The sequence below is a fragment of the Lipomyces arxii genome (genome assembly GCF_038497795.1).
Source record: "Lipomyces arxii strain Phaff 12-163 unplaced genomic scaffold V1512scaffold_3, whole genome shotgun sequence".
In the NCBI taxonomy this organism is placed as follows: domain Eukaryota; kingdom Fungi; phylum Ascomycota; class Lipomycetes; order Lipomycetales; family Lipomycetaceae; genus Lipomyces; species Lipomyces arxii.
In genome coordinates, this window is record NW_027117702.1 from 253,032 (window position 1) to 265,422 (window position 12,391).

Sequence of the window (12,391 nt, forward strand, 5' to 3'; positions counted from 1 at the left end):
TCACATCGTCGGATTCTTCTTCTCAAATTTATCGCATCAGTCACTTTTATTACAATGCCGCCATCATCAGCAAAAGCACTGCGAACTCGCAATTATTCTGAAGTAGAAATACAAAATATGGTCAACCGGATCTTATATTCCACAACAGTTCAAGACCCCGTCAGTCTGACCCCAGTTTTTGTCCTCAATTCGACCGCACTTCCATCACCCACTGCAGTCGATTACAACCTGCTTCTACCAAGGATGCTCTCTGTCTTGCATCATGCCGGTGAATATACAATTGTGTTCTTTGCCGGCGGTGGGCTGCATAGGCCATCTTGGCCCTGGATGATTCATACCTACTCGACTTTAAACCGCGATCTTCGCAAGAATCTCAAACGTCTGTACATTGTTCATGAAAATTGGTGGGTCAGAACCATAATGGAAATGGTTGCTGGTGCTGTTAGTGGGAAGTTTAGGAAGAAAGCAGTGCATAGTATGTATTTGGCTTCCTGTTTACATCAAGCTCCTAACTCAGGAATAGTCACAGATCTAAGTGCACTCGGGAATAGACTAAATATCAGTGCATTAAGTATACCTCTGGCAGTGTATGATCATAACCGAAAACTGGAGCCGTTTATAAATTTTCCTCAAGAGCCGGTCTTTGGACATGACCTGACAAACAGCACACTGCCGTCATTTTGGACGTCTTGTACCACATATCTGGCTGTCGAAGCAGTTTACACCGAAGGAATTTTTCGGATCTCTCCACGGCTTCAGCATTTGCAAATCTTGCGGGAATGTTTCGACCGTGACCAGACACTAGATTTGAGCGAGTACGGTCCTCATGTGGTTGCTGCGTCTCTAAAGCTGTTTTTGCGATTGCTACCAACACCTCCCTTACCTTACTCACTTATGGAGCAGTTTCCAGATTTCACCACGACACCGGAAGACACAATCAAAATTGCGAACTCACTATCTCCCCAGACAGTGACAATGTTTAACTCATTTGTGCCGTTGTTACGTAGCATCGCCGCAAACGAACCAACTACACGCATGTCGATCAAAAACCTTGCCCGGTGCATTACTCCAAGTCTTATCCGAGTTGCGGTTCCTATCGACGAGACCATGCCGGTGTCGCCAACCGACTCAATGACAACTTTAGTGCCTAGTTCAGACGAAGAGCATGTGATATCGGATCCACTAGAGATTGCCCGGGTGATTGAGTACAACACTAAAGTGTTTGAATGTATTATATATTATTGGATCGATCTGCCGATAGCGTCTAGTAAAGACTATCCTGATATTGACAGAGATCATGATGGAAGGTTAAGTCGAAAAAGCTCTTCCTCGACTTTGAGATCGTTGGGAAAGTTACCGCCGCCGTTACCGTCACGCAAATATTCGGCGCCTCCGTCAGCTCCTAGTACGGACGCCAGCGAGCAGAACGACGCGTCATCGCCGGCGTCGACACAGGAGTCTGCGTCACCACCGCCACCAGAGTTCTTGCGACCACCGCCGGTGGCAGAGCTCGAGGACGGAACCATGTCTAAGAGCGTTACATTCTCGTACACGTCCAAGTTGGCACCTGCGAGGAAGTCTGCACCGTCGTTAGTCCAATCTCGGCGTGGTTCAGCTGGGTCTGCGTTTTCGTATTCTTCGTCGTCAGGATCGTCTGTACATTCGCTTCCGGCGTCGGTCCGATCGCTGTCCTCGGTGTCATCGATTGGATCAGTCAAGGTGAATCGCCCGGCCAAGCCAATCAAACCTGTGGTTTCGATCGTGACTGAAGAGGACAAGCCGTTTATTCCTGTGCCGACTGCTTCATTTTTGCTGCAAACTGGAAGGCAATACGAAAACGTACCGGCTCGGTTACCAAAAATCAGGCCGTCGATGGAAGGCAAAGAGAATGGAACCGTGACGTCGCCGTTGCCACCGTTGCCACCGTTGCCGCCGAAAGTGAAGATAGTCAAGCCTCGGGGACGGATAGTGGAGGAGCTGACGCGTTTATATGAGGAGCGAATGCAGAGCGCGGATTTGTTGGTCGAGATGGGTCGACGCAGCGCGTCTGTATGAATTGGAGTTGAGATGAGCATCAGGGCTTAAAAAGTCTGTTGGATTGGGACAGGGATGGGGAATGCATTTATAGTTTTTTGTTGGACGATATCGTACATGTGTTGTAGCAGCATTATATATATATCTGTTGTACATTTTTTAGAACCTATGGCGCCTTACAGTAAATCAAAATCGTCCAGCTCGTTACGGTACTTAAGAATAGTCCGTTTGATCTTGCTAGAATCAACCCAGGTCAAGTAGTCTTCCAACTTTCTAGTGACCAGGTACGCCGGGTCAGTGATAACTTCAGGACCGACCCTGACATGACCTTGCTCAATCAGCTTAACCGCGGCGCTGATTGTTTCCGACATCTTCAGTCTACACATCACGACCCCGATTCTCCGTCTACACATGGCCGAGACCGACACTTTCGACTCTAACTCGGACACTTTGGCCGTCGTCGCCAAGATCCCCATTGCGTACAACTTCTCAAGCAGCAGCTTCTCATGCTTGATCCTGACCGGATCTGTTGCCGGTAACTGCGATAGTTTGTGTGCTAATTGGCGGATTTGTCCGCATAATTTATTATACCTTGACTTATTAGCATCGTTAAAAATGGTAGAAGTAGAAACGTACTTGTGATAATCTTCACGCTCCTGAATGTGATACCGTCTCATTACATCTGCCTCACGATGGCCCTGGTCTCCTTTCCACTGTGTCTAATTAGTTCTGATTAATACTATCTACTCTCGTACACACTTCTAAAAAATTGACTTTTCGCAGCAACTTCTGCTCGTGATGCTTCAATTGCCGAACCATTTTCTATTTGTAGAACGTTAAAAATCTCACGAAGAAAATAAAATTTCGATGGTTTGGTCCCAAATTCACGTGACAGATCACGTGATTAATATAAATTTAAGGTTTATTTAGGATGAAGTCGAGGAGGCCCCGGCCAACGCTCTAAGAATCACTACGCTCATTCTGAACAACACAAACAAATCCATCATTATCAGTCATGAACTACGGATTACCCGGTATTCAGATGCTTCAGGCTCGAATGATGCCTCAGATGTCTGCTCCGACAGGACAAATGCAGTCTGGCATGGGTTACGGCCAACAACAAGGTGGTCAAATGCCTGCGAACCCTCAGATCACCTGGGCAATCACAAGGGCAGAGAAGAACATTTACGACCAGATCTTTGATGCTTGGGACGGGCTGAACCGTGGGTTTATTTCTGGTGAAGTTGCAGCAGAGATGTTTCGTCAAAGTGGACTTTCAGCACAGGATCTGGAGCTCATTTGGCATCTTTCGGATCCGGAAGACAGAGGCAGACTCAACAAATCGGAATTTGCTGTTGCAATGCATCTCGTACGTTTCTGACGTTCTGTCTACTTTTGTGTCTGTTTTATCTAATTGACTAGGTCTACCGCAGATTGAGTGGATACCAAACACCAGACAAACTTCCACCGGAACTCGTGCCTCCTTCTACGAGAAATTTGTCCGAGTCCGTGTCGACATTGCGAAACATGTTGAAGTCTGACGCCAGCCAGCGTCGATCTTCACCATTGCAAGCCCAGCAAACCGGAGTGTCGTACATGAAAGCCAGGTCGTTTCATTCCCCCGTCAATTCAACGGAACCCAAACACGACGCAACCGTGTTCAAAAACAACGACGACGAGGCGGCGTTGTATGTTTCATCGTCTAGGAGACGTGCCGGAGGTCGTAACGGTGCCGACAGAAACGGGTCTACCGACAACGGTTCTCCTGCTCGTGAGCTTTCAAAGGGCGAAACGCTGGAATCACTCCGCAAACAGGTCCGCGAGAAGCAAATTCTGCTGAACGCGATTGACGCGGAAGACGACCTTGCATTCAACGAGGACCAGTACCTTGACTCGCGCGACAGAGACGAGGCAGATGACCTGATTCGCAAGATCAGACGTATGCAGGAAGACATTGACGATTACTCTACGGACAACACTGGTGCCGACACCGGGTCTGAAAAAGCTGCGCTTCGCAACCAGCTGCAGTATCTGACCGATCGACTGCCGGTCCTCGTTGGCCGGGCCCGAAGCATTGGAAACAAGATATCGGACGCCAAACTTGAGTTGTTCCGGATGCGTGACCTGAAGGCGCATCCTGGCGCGCAGATCATCGGCACCGGTCCTGGCGGTAGAGTCACTGAGGCCGACAAACGTAAGGCAAGGTCAATGGCAGTACTGCAAGCGCGTATGGCTGCATTGACGGGAAAGCCGGCGCCAGCAGGTGCGGACGGTGCGGATGACATGCATGGTGCCGAGATCAGACTTGCCGAAGAGACAAACGCGGTCAGGCTTGAGAAAGAACAGAACGAGAAGATGATTCGCGATGTTGAGGAATCTGTTCGCGCAGTACAGGAATCAATTGAGAGTGTGCTCAGAGAAAGCAGGCAAGACTTCAAGGCTGAGCGAGAGAAACAGCTGTTCGAGGAAGGTATCGGTGCCGAAGACGAGGTCAAGGAATTGATTCTTGAACTCCAAGAACGAAAAGCGCGGTCGCATTCTCGTGCGTCTGCATCAAGTTCAAGTGCCCGGGCTTCAACTGCTACCACCGCTCGCGAGTACGTACCTACACATTTTTTACGGCCAAAACTAACAACTCAGACCAAACCATTCTTCAGCCGAATACCTATCTCCAGTCCACACGTCTACAGCGGCTCCGGTCGCCGAAACACCGACCGGCGCGTCCGCAGGCTCGGGCTCGTTCTACTCCCAGTTTAGATCGCCGGAAGAACGGTCTCAGTGGATCAAGGCCGAGGCAGCAAGACGAATGACCGAACGACTGGCAGCGCTCGGTATTTCGCGACCGAACCAGACAGGATCGTCGTCTGCATTCTCGGCACCCGCCCCGGAACCTTCGGTCCCGACAACTGCACCCGCCTCGGAACGTCCGGTCGCAATGGCTGTACCCGCCCAACAGGCCAACGCGTTTGCGCCTCCTCCGCCAAAGGCCAATGTATTCGCACCTCCTCCACCTCAATCAACATTCTCCCCTCCTCAACCGCAAGCGAGCGCGTTCTCGCCGCCTCCGCCTCAATCGAGCGCATTTTCTCCTCCTCAATCGCAAGCGAATGCGTTCTCAGCTCCGGTTCCAGTTAAGACCCCTCAGCTTGTTTCAGAATCAACTAATCCGTACTTTTCACCACCCGCACAGCATACACAACCATCCTCATCGCGCAACACCAGAAACCCGTTTCCTATCCAGGACGACGAGCCGTACTATGGGCCTCCGAGGTCGACCGCAGCAAATCACGCGGCAGTTGATTTCACTCAGCAGCAGACTGCTGCTTCGGTCGTGGCTGAACCCATTGCAGCACCCGCACCGGATGTCGACTTTTACCTGGAAGAAGACGACGTCAAAACCGACCCGTCCCCAGAACCGCTGAGAGCATGGACCCCGAGCCCGTCTCCATCTCCACCTCCACCGGCGCCAGTGCAGCAGATCTTCGTGCCCCCGACCAGGACCCAGCCGCCGACTGTTGCTGATCCACCAGTCGACAGAGCTGCGCTCGATGCACAGCGTCGCCAGCAGCGCGGGCATATTGGCGCCGATGACGACGACTGGAGCGTCGTTCCGTCAGAAGACGAGTCGAGCGACGACGACAGCCCGTCTGTGGTCGGCAGCGGCTCGAACGGCGGCAAGAAACCGAGTCCGGCCGCGCTGGCATCTTTATTGTTTGGTAGCATGGCCCCGACCCAGCACGCGTCGCCGGCCCCGCCGTCACCATCTACCGCTGCCGTATCTGCTCCACCACCACCGCCTCCCATCCCAGCCGAATTTGACGCAACGCCACCCCAAGCACCTCCTGCTCCGCCGATTTTCGGCGCACCGATGCCGCCTCCACCGCCTCCCGCGCCCGAGATGCCGGCGATGCCGCCGCCAGGAGGGATGCCTGACCGCGGCGCACTGCTGGGACAGATTGCGGCCGGACGGAAACTGAAGCGGGTGCAGACGGTTGAGAAGGGCACTACTGGCGGTGTTGGACGGGTGTTGTAGTTTTAGACAAATGCATTTTGTAGTACGAATAGTGTAAAAATCAATTTGATCTAAGAGTACGAATAGTTTAAAAGTTAGTTTTATTGGAAAATATCTATACGAAGAACGCGTAAAGCATGAAAACAAGAACAAAATGCTAATAATGGCCGTATCGAGAACGGGAGTTGTAGTGTCTGAGCATAGTCGAAAACTTAGACGACGCCGGGTTCGGGTCATATTCAGTGCCGGTCTGGTACATGCTTGCAGCGTTATCGCAATCGTAAGAACAGACTTTTGCTTCCAACTCGGCACCGCTCGCAGTGGCTGCAGCGGTGGGGACAATGGTTGGGACCACGGGAATAGGAGCCTGGACAGCAGCTACTTGGACAGGTGTAGGAGTGAGGACAACAGCTAATTGGGCAGGGATCGGCTGTGATGAGGTCGCACCACGGACCGCAGACGGGATTGTGGCCGTGATGGTCTGGCCGTGATGTCTTTCGAAGAGTTCGTTGAAAATGTCCTCGTCTTGCGAGGTTGAAGTAAATTTGAGCTGCTTGCTCTTTACCAATGTCGGCACGACGGAGTGGCCCTCAGATAAGTAGGACTTGGTTGACGTGACTGCACCACGATAGTACTGGTACAACTCAGCAAACAGCTGTTCGTCGGGCGACGAGATCCATTCGATCGAAGGCTGTTCGGCCACAGCTGCGGCGTTGCCAGCAACGGCGTCTTCTGCCTCGCCGTCAGGCTCGACGAGCGGGCGAGCCTCGGCAGTTGCGAGGCTAGTCGAGACGTCGGAAATCTCGGCCAAAGCAGGCGCGTGTTGCTGGATCGTCAAGTCAGAAACCAATGTGGGTTCGCTGACTGGCACACGGGATGGAGCACTGGCGATCTCGTCGACAGACTGGGCCGAATGCGACACAGGCGAGGCGGTAATTCCGTCAAACACGGATTTCAAATGAGCAGCATCGTTCACAATTTCGGTCAAAGCAGGAACATCAACTAGGTTGTCGGCGGTGGCAGGAGTGCGGTCCTTAGCCTCGTCTTCAAAATCAAAGAACGGGCTAGCCTTGGAGTCAAGGCACGGCGAGACGGGAATCTCGGCCGAAAATAGATCGCAAGCGGTGGCCGTAACAGCAGATGAGAGAGTAATCGGTGCAGCATTAACACTTGAGCTCTGGGCCTCGTCGTTCACGGGAACGAGCGGGCAAGCCTCGAGAGTGAGGCAGGCCAAGATCGGAGTCTTGGTCAAAATGGATCTAGTAGGAATGGCTGCGGCCGGATAAGAGTCAAGGGACTCAATCTCATCGGCGGTAAGCTCAAGAGGAGCGGATGGCAAAGTAACAACAGGCGAGACATCGGATTGTTCGAGAGTCTCGGACATAAGTTCAGCAAATGCAGACGGATCGGTCGAGTCTTCATCCGTGACAACAGGGGTCAACTCGTCATCAAGGGACGCGGCAGAAAGAGTAGTCTTGTCAACTGAGGCAAGAATCGCAAGGACATTCAGAAACACGGCGACAGAGTCAGAGGCATCTACAGAAACACAGGCATCAGTGACATCAGAATCGGCAACAGGTAAAACGACAACAAGTTCGCTGAAATCAGAAACGATAGATTCAGCAAGTTCAATTGCAGTAGCAGACTCAACAGGCGTATCAAGCTTAGGCAGTTCAGCTTTGATGGAAACTTCAACAGGTTCAATCGAAGAGAGTGGAACAACGACCTCGGCGGCCTCAATGGTTATGACGGGTTCATGAGACTTGACAGTCTCATTCAAAACAATGGGCTTAAAATTCTCGAGAGCAGAGGCAATGTCTGCAGATTCAGTAGGTTCAACAGGAGAAGTAAACTCGGCAGAGGCAACAGTGTGTGCAATAGGTTTAACGGGCCCAATATCACCAACGGCGGCAGCGGGTCTAACAAGTCCCAATTCAACTTGAGCGACAGACTCAACAGACTTGACAACTTTTACAGAATTAACAGCTTCGACAAAATCAACAAGAGCAACATGAGCAACAGGAGCGGCAGGATCGGCTGGGGTGACAGGCTCGTCAGCTTCAACAGAGCGAGCAGACTCAACAGAAACGATGGCCTCAACATTATGGTCCAAAATAGCATCAACAACAGATTTGTTCTTGACAGAGCGATGCATCTTGTGAGTCAATGTCTTCATAAAGTTGGCCCTGTTGGCATTGGTGCTTTCCGCCAAGGGGAGCGAAGTAGCAGGGGCCAAGTCAGGCACAACAACAGGAGAAACAATAGCAACCAAAACAAGAGGAGCAGCCATAGGTTCAGGCCCAACCTTGGATAGGTTAAGCTTGCGCTTGATGGTTTCGAAAACCTTGGGGTTGTCGGTAGTAGTGCTGCCACGCTTGGTAAGCTTTTTCGCTATAACAGGAATAACGGGCGCAACAAGAGTGGTCTCAGTAGGAGCCACAGACAAATCAACAAAAGAAGAAGTAGTAACAGCTGGAGCAACAAGGGCAACGGGGCGAGCAACGTGTGGGGAAGGGCCACGACGAGCGGCAGGCTGGTTTGTAATGCGACGGGTGGCAGCGACGGGCTTCGACATTCTTCTTGCCTTGCATTTAAGACTCTATGAATAATTTATTAGCATCTATCTCATTTGTAGTAAGTGTACCTACATGTCTAAAGCCTCGCTGGGCAATCGGCGAACTGGTCCCGATGGGAGAAAAAGTTCCGCGAACGACAGAAGGCTTGCGGCCAAAAAGACGTTTTAGAAACGACGAACGTCTTGAAATGCGCTTTGAACGTGTAAGTATGGTTTGATCAAAGAATAATCAAGGATACCTACTTTAACGTCGACATTTCGAGCGACGGAACCGGAGCGGTTCAAATCAGACTTTTTACCCTGACACGATTAGTTGGGTTCCGAGCAGATAAATGAAAGAAGAGCAAACATTCGGCGTAAAAAGACGATGTATAAAGTGATCAAAATCTCTAAAAGTCATAGCTTAGAATTAGTTCTTGAGAGAAAATAAAAGGGTGAAGAAGGAAAATTGGAAGCAAGAAGTGGAAATTCAAATGTGGGCGATTCGCGCCGCATGTTTTGCGGCTACACTTAAATACCCTAAACCGATGCTCTGTCTCATGAATTTCACAAACATGAGGGCACATCACAGTTTTCATGACCCAATCAGTAATAAGACAGATTAAAGTGAAGCGAAGATAATACAGCTGATAATCTCATTAATTACATAACATGACTTCAGTCTTAGACTGTCATATTTGAGCTGCGTGTGGGTTCTCGGCTCTCTCGACGAGACTCTGCGAGAAAGCTCAACCAAAGTCTTGTTGCAAGAGAAAACGGCGAGGACCACTTCTAGAAGTAATACTGTCTAAACAAGAGCAAGCGCTTAAAGAGTACAACCGTATTACCAAACGCAAAATGATCATTCAAGAATCGGTAGCAAAATTATATCGAGCGACAGCATAGACTCTCTATATCTGTGCTTCAAATCTTAGAGTTAACAAGGATCAGGAGCTTTTCAGTCGTGCTGGAACGAAAACTGTTATTGTTATGCTACCTAGAACATGAGAATTAGTTAGTGCTTGGAGGAACGCCAAAAGGAAAAAAATTCGGGTCGAGAGAATGTGATTGGTACTTTGCTGGTAGCCCCAGAAGAACCCAACTCCGTTTCTGAATAGTAATCTTGATCGCGAAGGGACTCAGAAAAACCATACAGCAAAAAACCAAAGAAATTCGGATTCCAACTCTGTTTGCCAGAGAGCATTAGTTTTGTTGACTTTCCCAGAAAATACAGAAGCAAGCGAACCAGTGGCAACAGGAATGTGTAAAGTTTTATTGAAACATGTTCTTTGCGCGTCGCTCCTCTGGCCTCTTGACAGTCTACCGCATCTCCGACTTCGGAGCTGGTATTGTCCGAAGCCAACTAGTCAATTCTTAGTTTTCTGTGGTTTTGGTTCAGTTTTGGTTCCGGTCTGTCGCGTTTGTCGCGTTTGTTGCGTTTGTTGCGTTTGTTGCGTTTGTTGCGTTTGTTGCGTTTGTTGCGTATAATGTTCGTTGTTTAGTTTGTTTGGTTTGTCTACATATGACTAAAATAATTCAGAAAATCGTAATTTCCACATACCTATAGAAGATGTACGATAATTGTTTTTTACAACTAACCCCTCCCTCTCTCTCCCTCTCTCTTCATTGTAAAATTTCTTTTTAGTGAGGTAGGGAAATGAGAAAAGAAACAGGGCTTAGGTAACTTGAATATTTTACACTTAAACGATTAGCCCCTGAGTGCGGCTGAAAATCAACTGGCAGTATTCGAGTTGCTATTTGTGTTTGAGTCAGTTGAAAAAGAAGAAGTATGAAATTGAATTTAACTTGTCAATTAGACTATCAATATAATAATGAATATAAATAGAGCGGATATTTGAAGTTTACAAAATGAACGACCCTACACATGCTAGTAAACCCTAAGAAAAAGTCGATTGACGTCACGCAGTCAAATGACTTTACTATTTAACCGCCTTTCGAGTTGAATTAGGGCTAAATCAATTTTTCGTAGGGTTTGGTGTGGTAGTTTAGCCTTGGTATGGTGAGAGAGACCATTTGGGAGAAGTAATGTCAAGGGTCTTGTGCCGCACGTGATGTGCGTGTTGAGTGCAATGCAAGAAAGTAGCCCCCGGAATTTAAAACACACAAAATAACAAACTAAGTCAAATATAGATTTGAAGGTGTTTTGGTGATAATAAGACAGTGCTGGGTATGGCGGCATACAAAGTATCAGTTCCGGCGGTCGAGACTCATCACTGTACGTGTTGTTTGACAGCTTAAATCTTGACTAAGGCTAACCAGAGTAAAGCGCGTAAGGGCAGGTTCTCATGGGTCCGAAAATTGGTTTCGACATCGCGGTCATCAAACCACAAGACACAGGCAGCGGTGGGTAGTCATCGGACTTATTCCGAGGCAACGATTTCATCCACATTGCAACGGAGTCGGGCAAGGAAGATGAGTCCAGTGACGACGACGACATCTTCACTTGCGCCGTTGTACAGAGAGACGTCGTCGCATGCGCACTCTACAGTTTCACGAGACGATTACTCCATTTCTGCGCGGACGGCGTCTGTCACGACATCGGCGAGCGGTGGTCATCATAGCAGGAGTTACAGCCGCAGGTGGCAAGACGACGCGTCGAGTTTTGACAGCGCGACTTCGAACGGCAGTGCGTACGGGTACAATAACGTGTTTGCGTCACCGGCCGCGTCGATGACTGCGACTCCTTCGCGGTCGGCCAGGCATCGCAAATCGAAATTGACGCCTAGCAGCACGACAGGAACACCAGTGTCTGTCCGATCGCCTTCGATTTTGTCGTCGTCTTCATCAACAAATAATACGTCTGTACTTACAAATCCGTCGGCATGGCTGCCGAGTCTTGCATCAGCGGCAGGTAGCATCAATACTAGTTACCAATTCCATATGGACAATGCGTCTATTCTTACACTTGCAAGCTCGTCAAAACGACGACGGAAAAGTATAGACACTAACGCAAGCACGAGAGCGTTGGCTCCTGAGTCACTATTTGGAGGCAGTCGAGAATCGTTGCCATTAACTGTTGCTACAGGACGATCAGGTCTTGCGCGGAGTATAAGTGTACCCGCGTCGTCTAGAATGCGTCGAAGTTTAAGTAAGTCGAGATGGACTAATCATACGCATGAGACTGCTTCACTGTCAGGACGAAGCACGACGAGTGACGATGAGAGTGAGAGAGAAACAAGCGATTATTACGATGAAGACGACACAGACGGAGTTGACCGGGTTGACCGAGGCCGATCAACGAGCGAGTATTCATACGACTAAAGTTTTCAACAATTTTATTTTTAAACTGAAACTGAGCAAAAAATAAAAATTAGTTTCAGCAATTTAATTAGTGGACATTAAAAGGCCGCAGTTGTGTAAGAACAAGGGTATTGTATTGTATTGTATTTGTAGTTATCAAAACATTTTGAATGAACATAACGTAACGTACGGTTTTGAGCAATCAGTCTATCTAAGTCACTCTAAAGTAAAGATAGCTAATTGATATAGATAAATTAATAATATTTCTTAATTGATTTATCTACACTAAAATTAGAAGAACTAGAGGGATGCATAATGACGTGCTGATTCAAAAGGCTACATTTACTTCCAGTTTATGAAACGTGGTGCGCTGCGCGAAAATGCCATTTTATCATTAAAATTAGAACTTTCTTTTGGTCTACTTTTTTGAGTGAATTTCCGTGTACTTTTATTCGCATTAAATTTGTTAATAATAAATATTCAATATCCACAAATTTCCTAATTGAGACACATCGGAAAATGATACATCC

At 48.7% G+C, this 12,391-nt stretch overlaps 5 protein-coding genes across 5 annotated transcripts; 3 read left to right on the top strand and 2 right to left on the bottom strand.

The window, feature by feature from the left end:
• Window positions 1–54: 54 nt before the first annotated feature.
• On the top strand, window positions 55–2,055 carry V1512DRAFT_204260 (uncharacterized protein; the record flags this gene model as incomplete). Its single annotated transcript, XM_066913324.1, has 3 exons — window positions 55–475; window positions 524–1,713; window positions 1,774–2,055. 3 exons carry the CDS (start codon window positions 55–57, stop codon window positions 2,053–2,055), a joined length of 1,893 nt encoding a protein of 630 aa, XP_066772950.1.
• A 100-nt stretch (window positions 2,056–2,155) lies between these two features.
• On the bottom strand, window positions 2,156–2,871 carry V1512DRAFT_234797 (uncharacterized protein). The gene is made up of 3 exons (XM_066914066.1): window positions 2,794–2,871; window positions 2,671–2,747; window positions 2,156–2,625 (listed from the first exon to the last, which is right to left on the bottom strand). The coding sequence occupies exons 1-3, from the start codon at window positions 2,851–2,853 to the stop codon at window positions 2,211–2,213; spliced, it is 552 nt and encodes a 183-aa protein (XP_066772951.1). The 5' UTR covers window positions 2,854–2,871; the 3' UTR covers window positions 2,156–2,210.
• Window positions 2,872–3,005: 134 nt separating this feature from the next.
• On the top strand, window positions 3,006–6,144 carry V1512DRAFT_274481 (uncharacterized protein). Its single transcript, XM_066917782.1, has 3 exons — window positions 3,006–3,403; window positions 3,457–4,631; window positions 4,675–6,144. Exons 1-3 carry the CDS (start codon window positions 3,050–3,052, stop codon window positions 6,065–6,067), a joined length of 2,922 nt encoding a protein of 973 aa, XP_066772952.1. The 5' UTR covers window positions 3,006–3,049; the 3' UTR covers window positions 6,068–6,144.
• Window positions 6,145–6,203: 59 nt separating this feature from the next.
• On the bottom strand, window positions 6,204–9,021 carry V1512DRAFT_246097 (uncharacterized protein; the record flags this gene model as incomplete). The annotated part of the gene is made up of 4 exons (XM_066914411.1): window positions 6,204–8,645; window positions 8,695–8,814; window positions 8,865–8,921; window positions 8,971–9,021. The coding sequence occupies 4 exons, from the start codon at window positions 9,019–9,021 to the stop codon at window positions 6,204–6,206; spliced, it is 2,670 nt and encodes an 889-aa protein (XP_066772953.1).
• A 1,570-nt stretch (window positions 9,022–10,591) lies between these two features.
• V1512DRAFT_259028 (uncharacterized protein) lies at window positions 10,592–12,303 on the top strand. The gene is made up of 2 exons (XM_066915554.1): window positions 10,592–10,836; window positions 10,888–12,303. Exons 1-2 carry the CDS (start codon window positions 10,791–10,793, stop codon window positions 11,880–11,882), a joined length of 1,041 nt encoding a protein of 346 aa, XP_066772954.1. The 5' UTR covers window positions 10,592–10,790; the 3' UTR covers window positions 11,883–12,303.
• The last annotated feature ends 88 nt before the right edge of the window (window positions 12,304–12,391 follow it).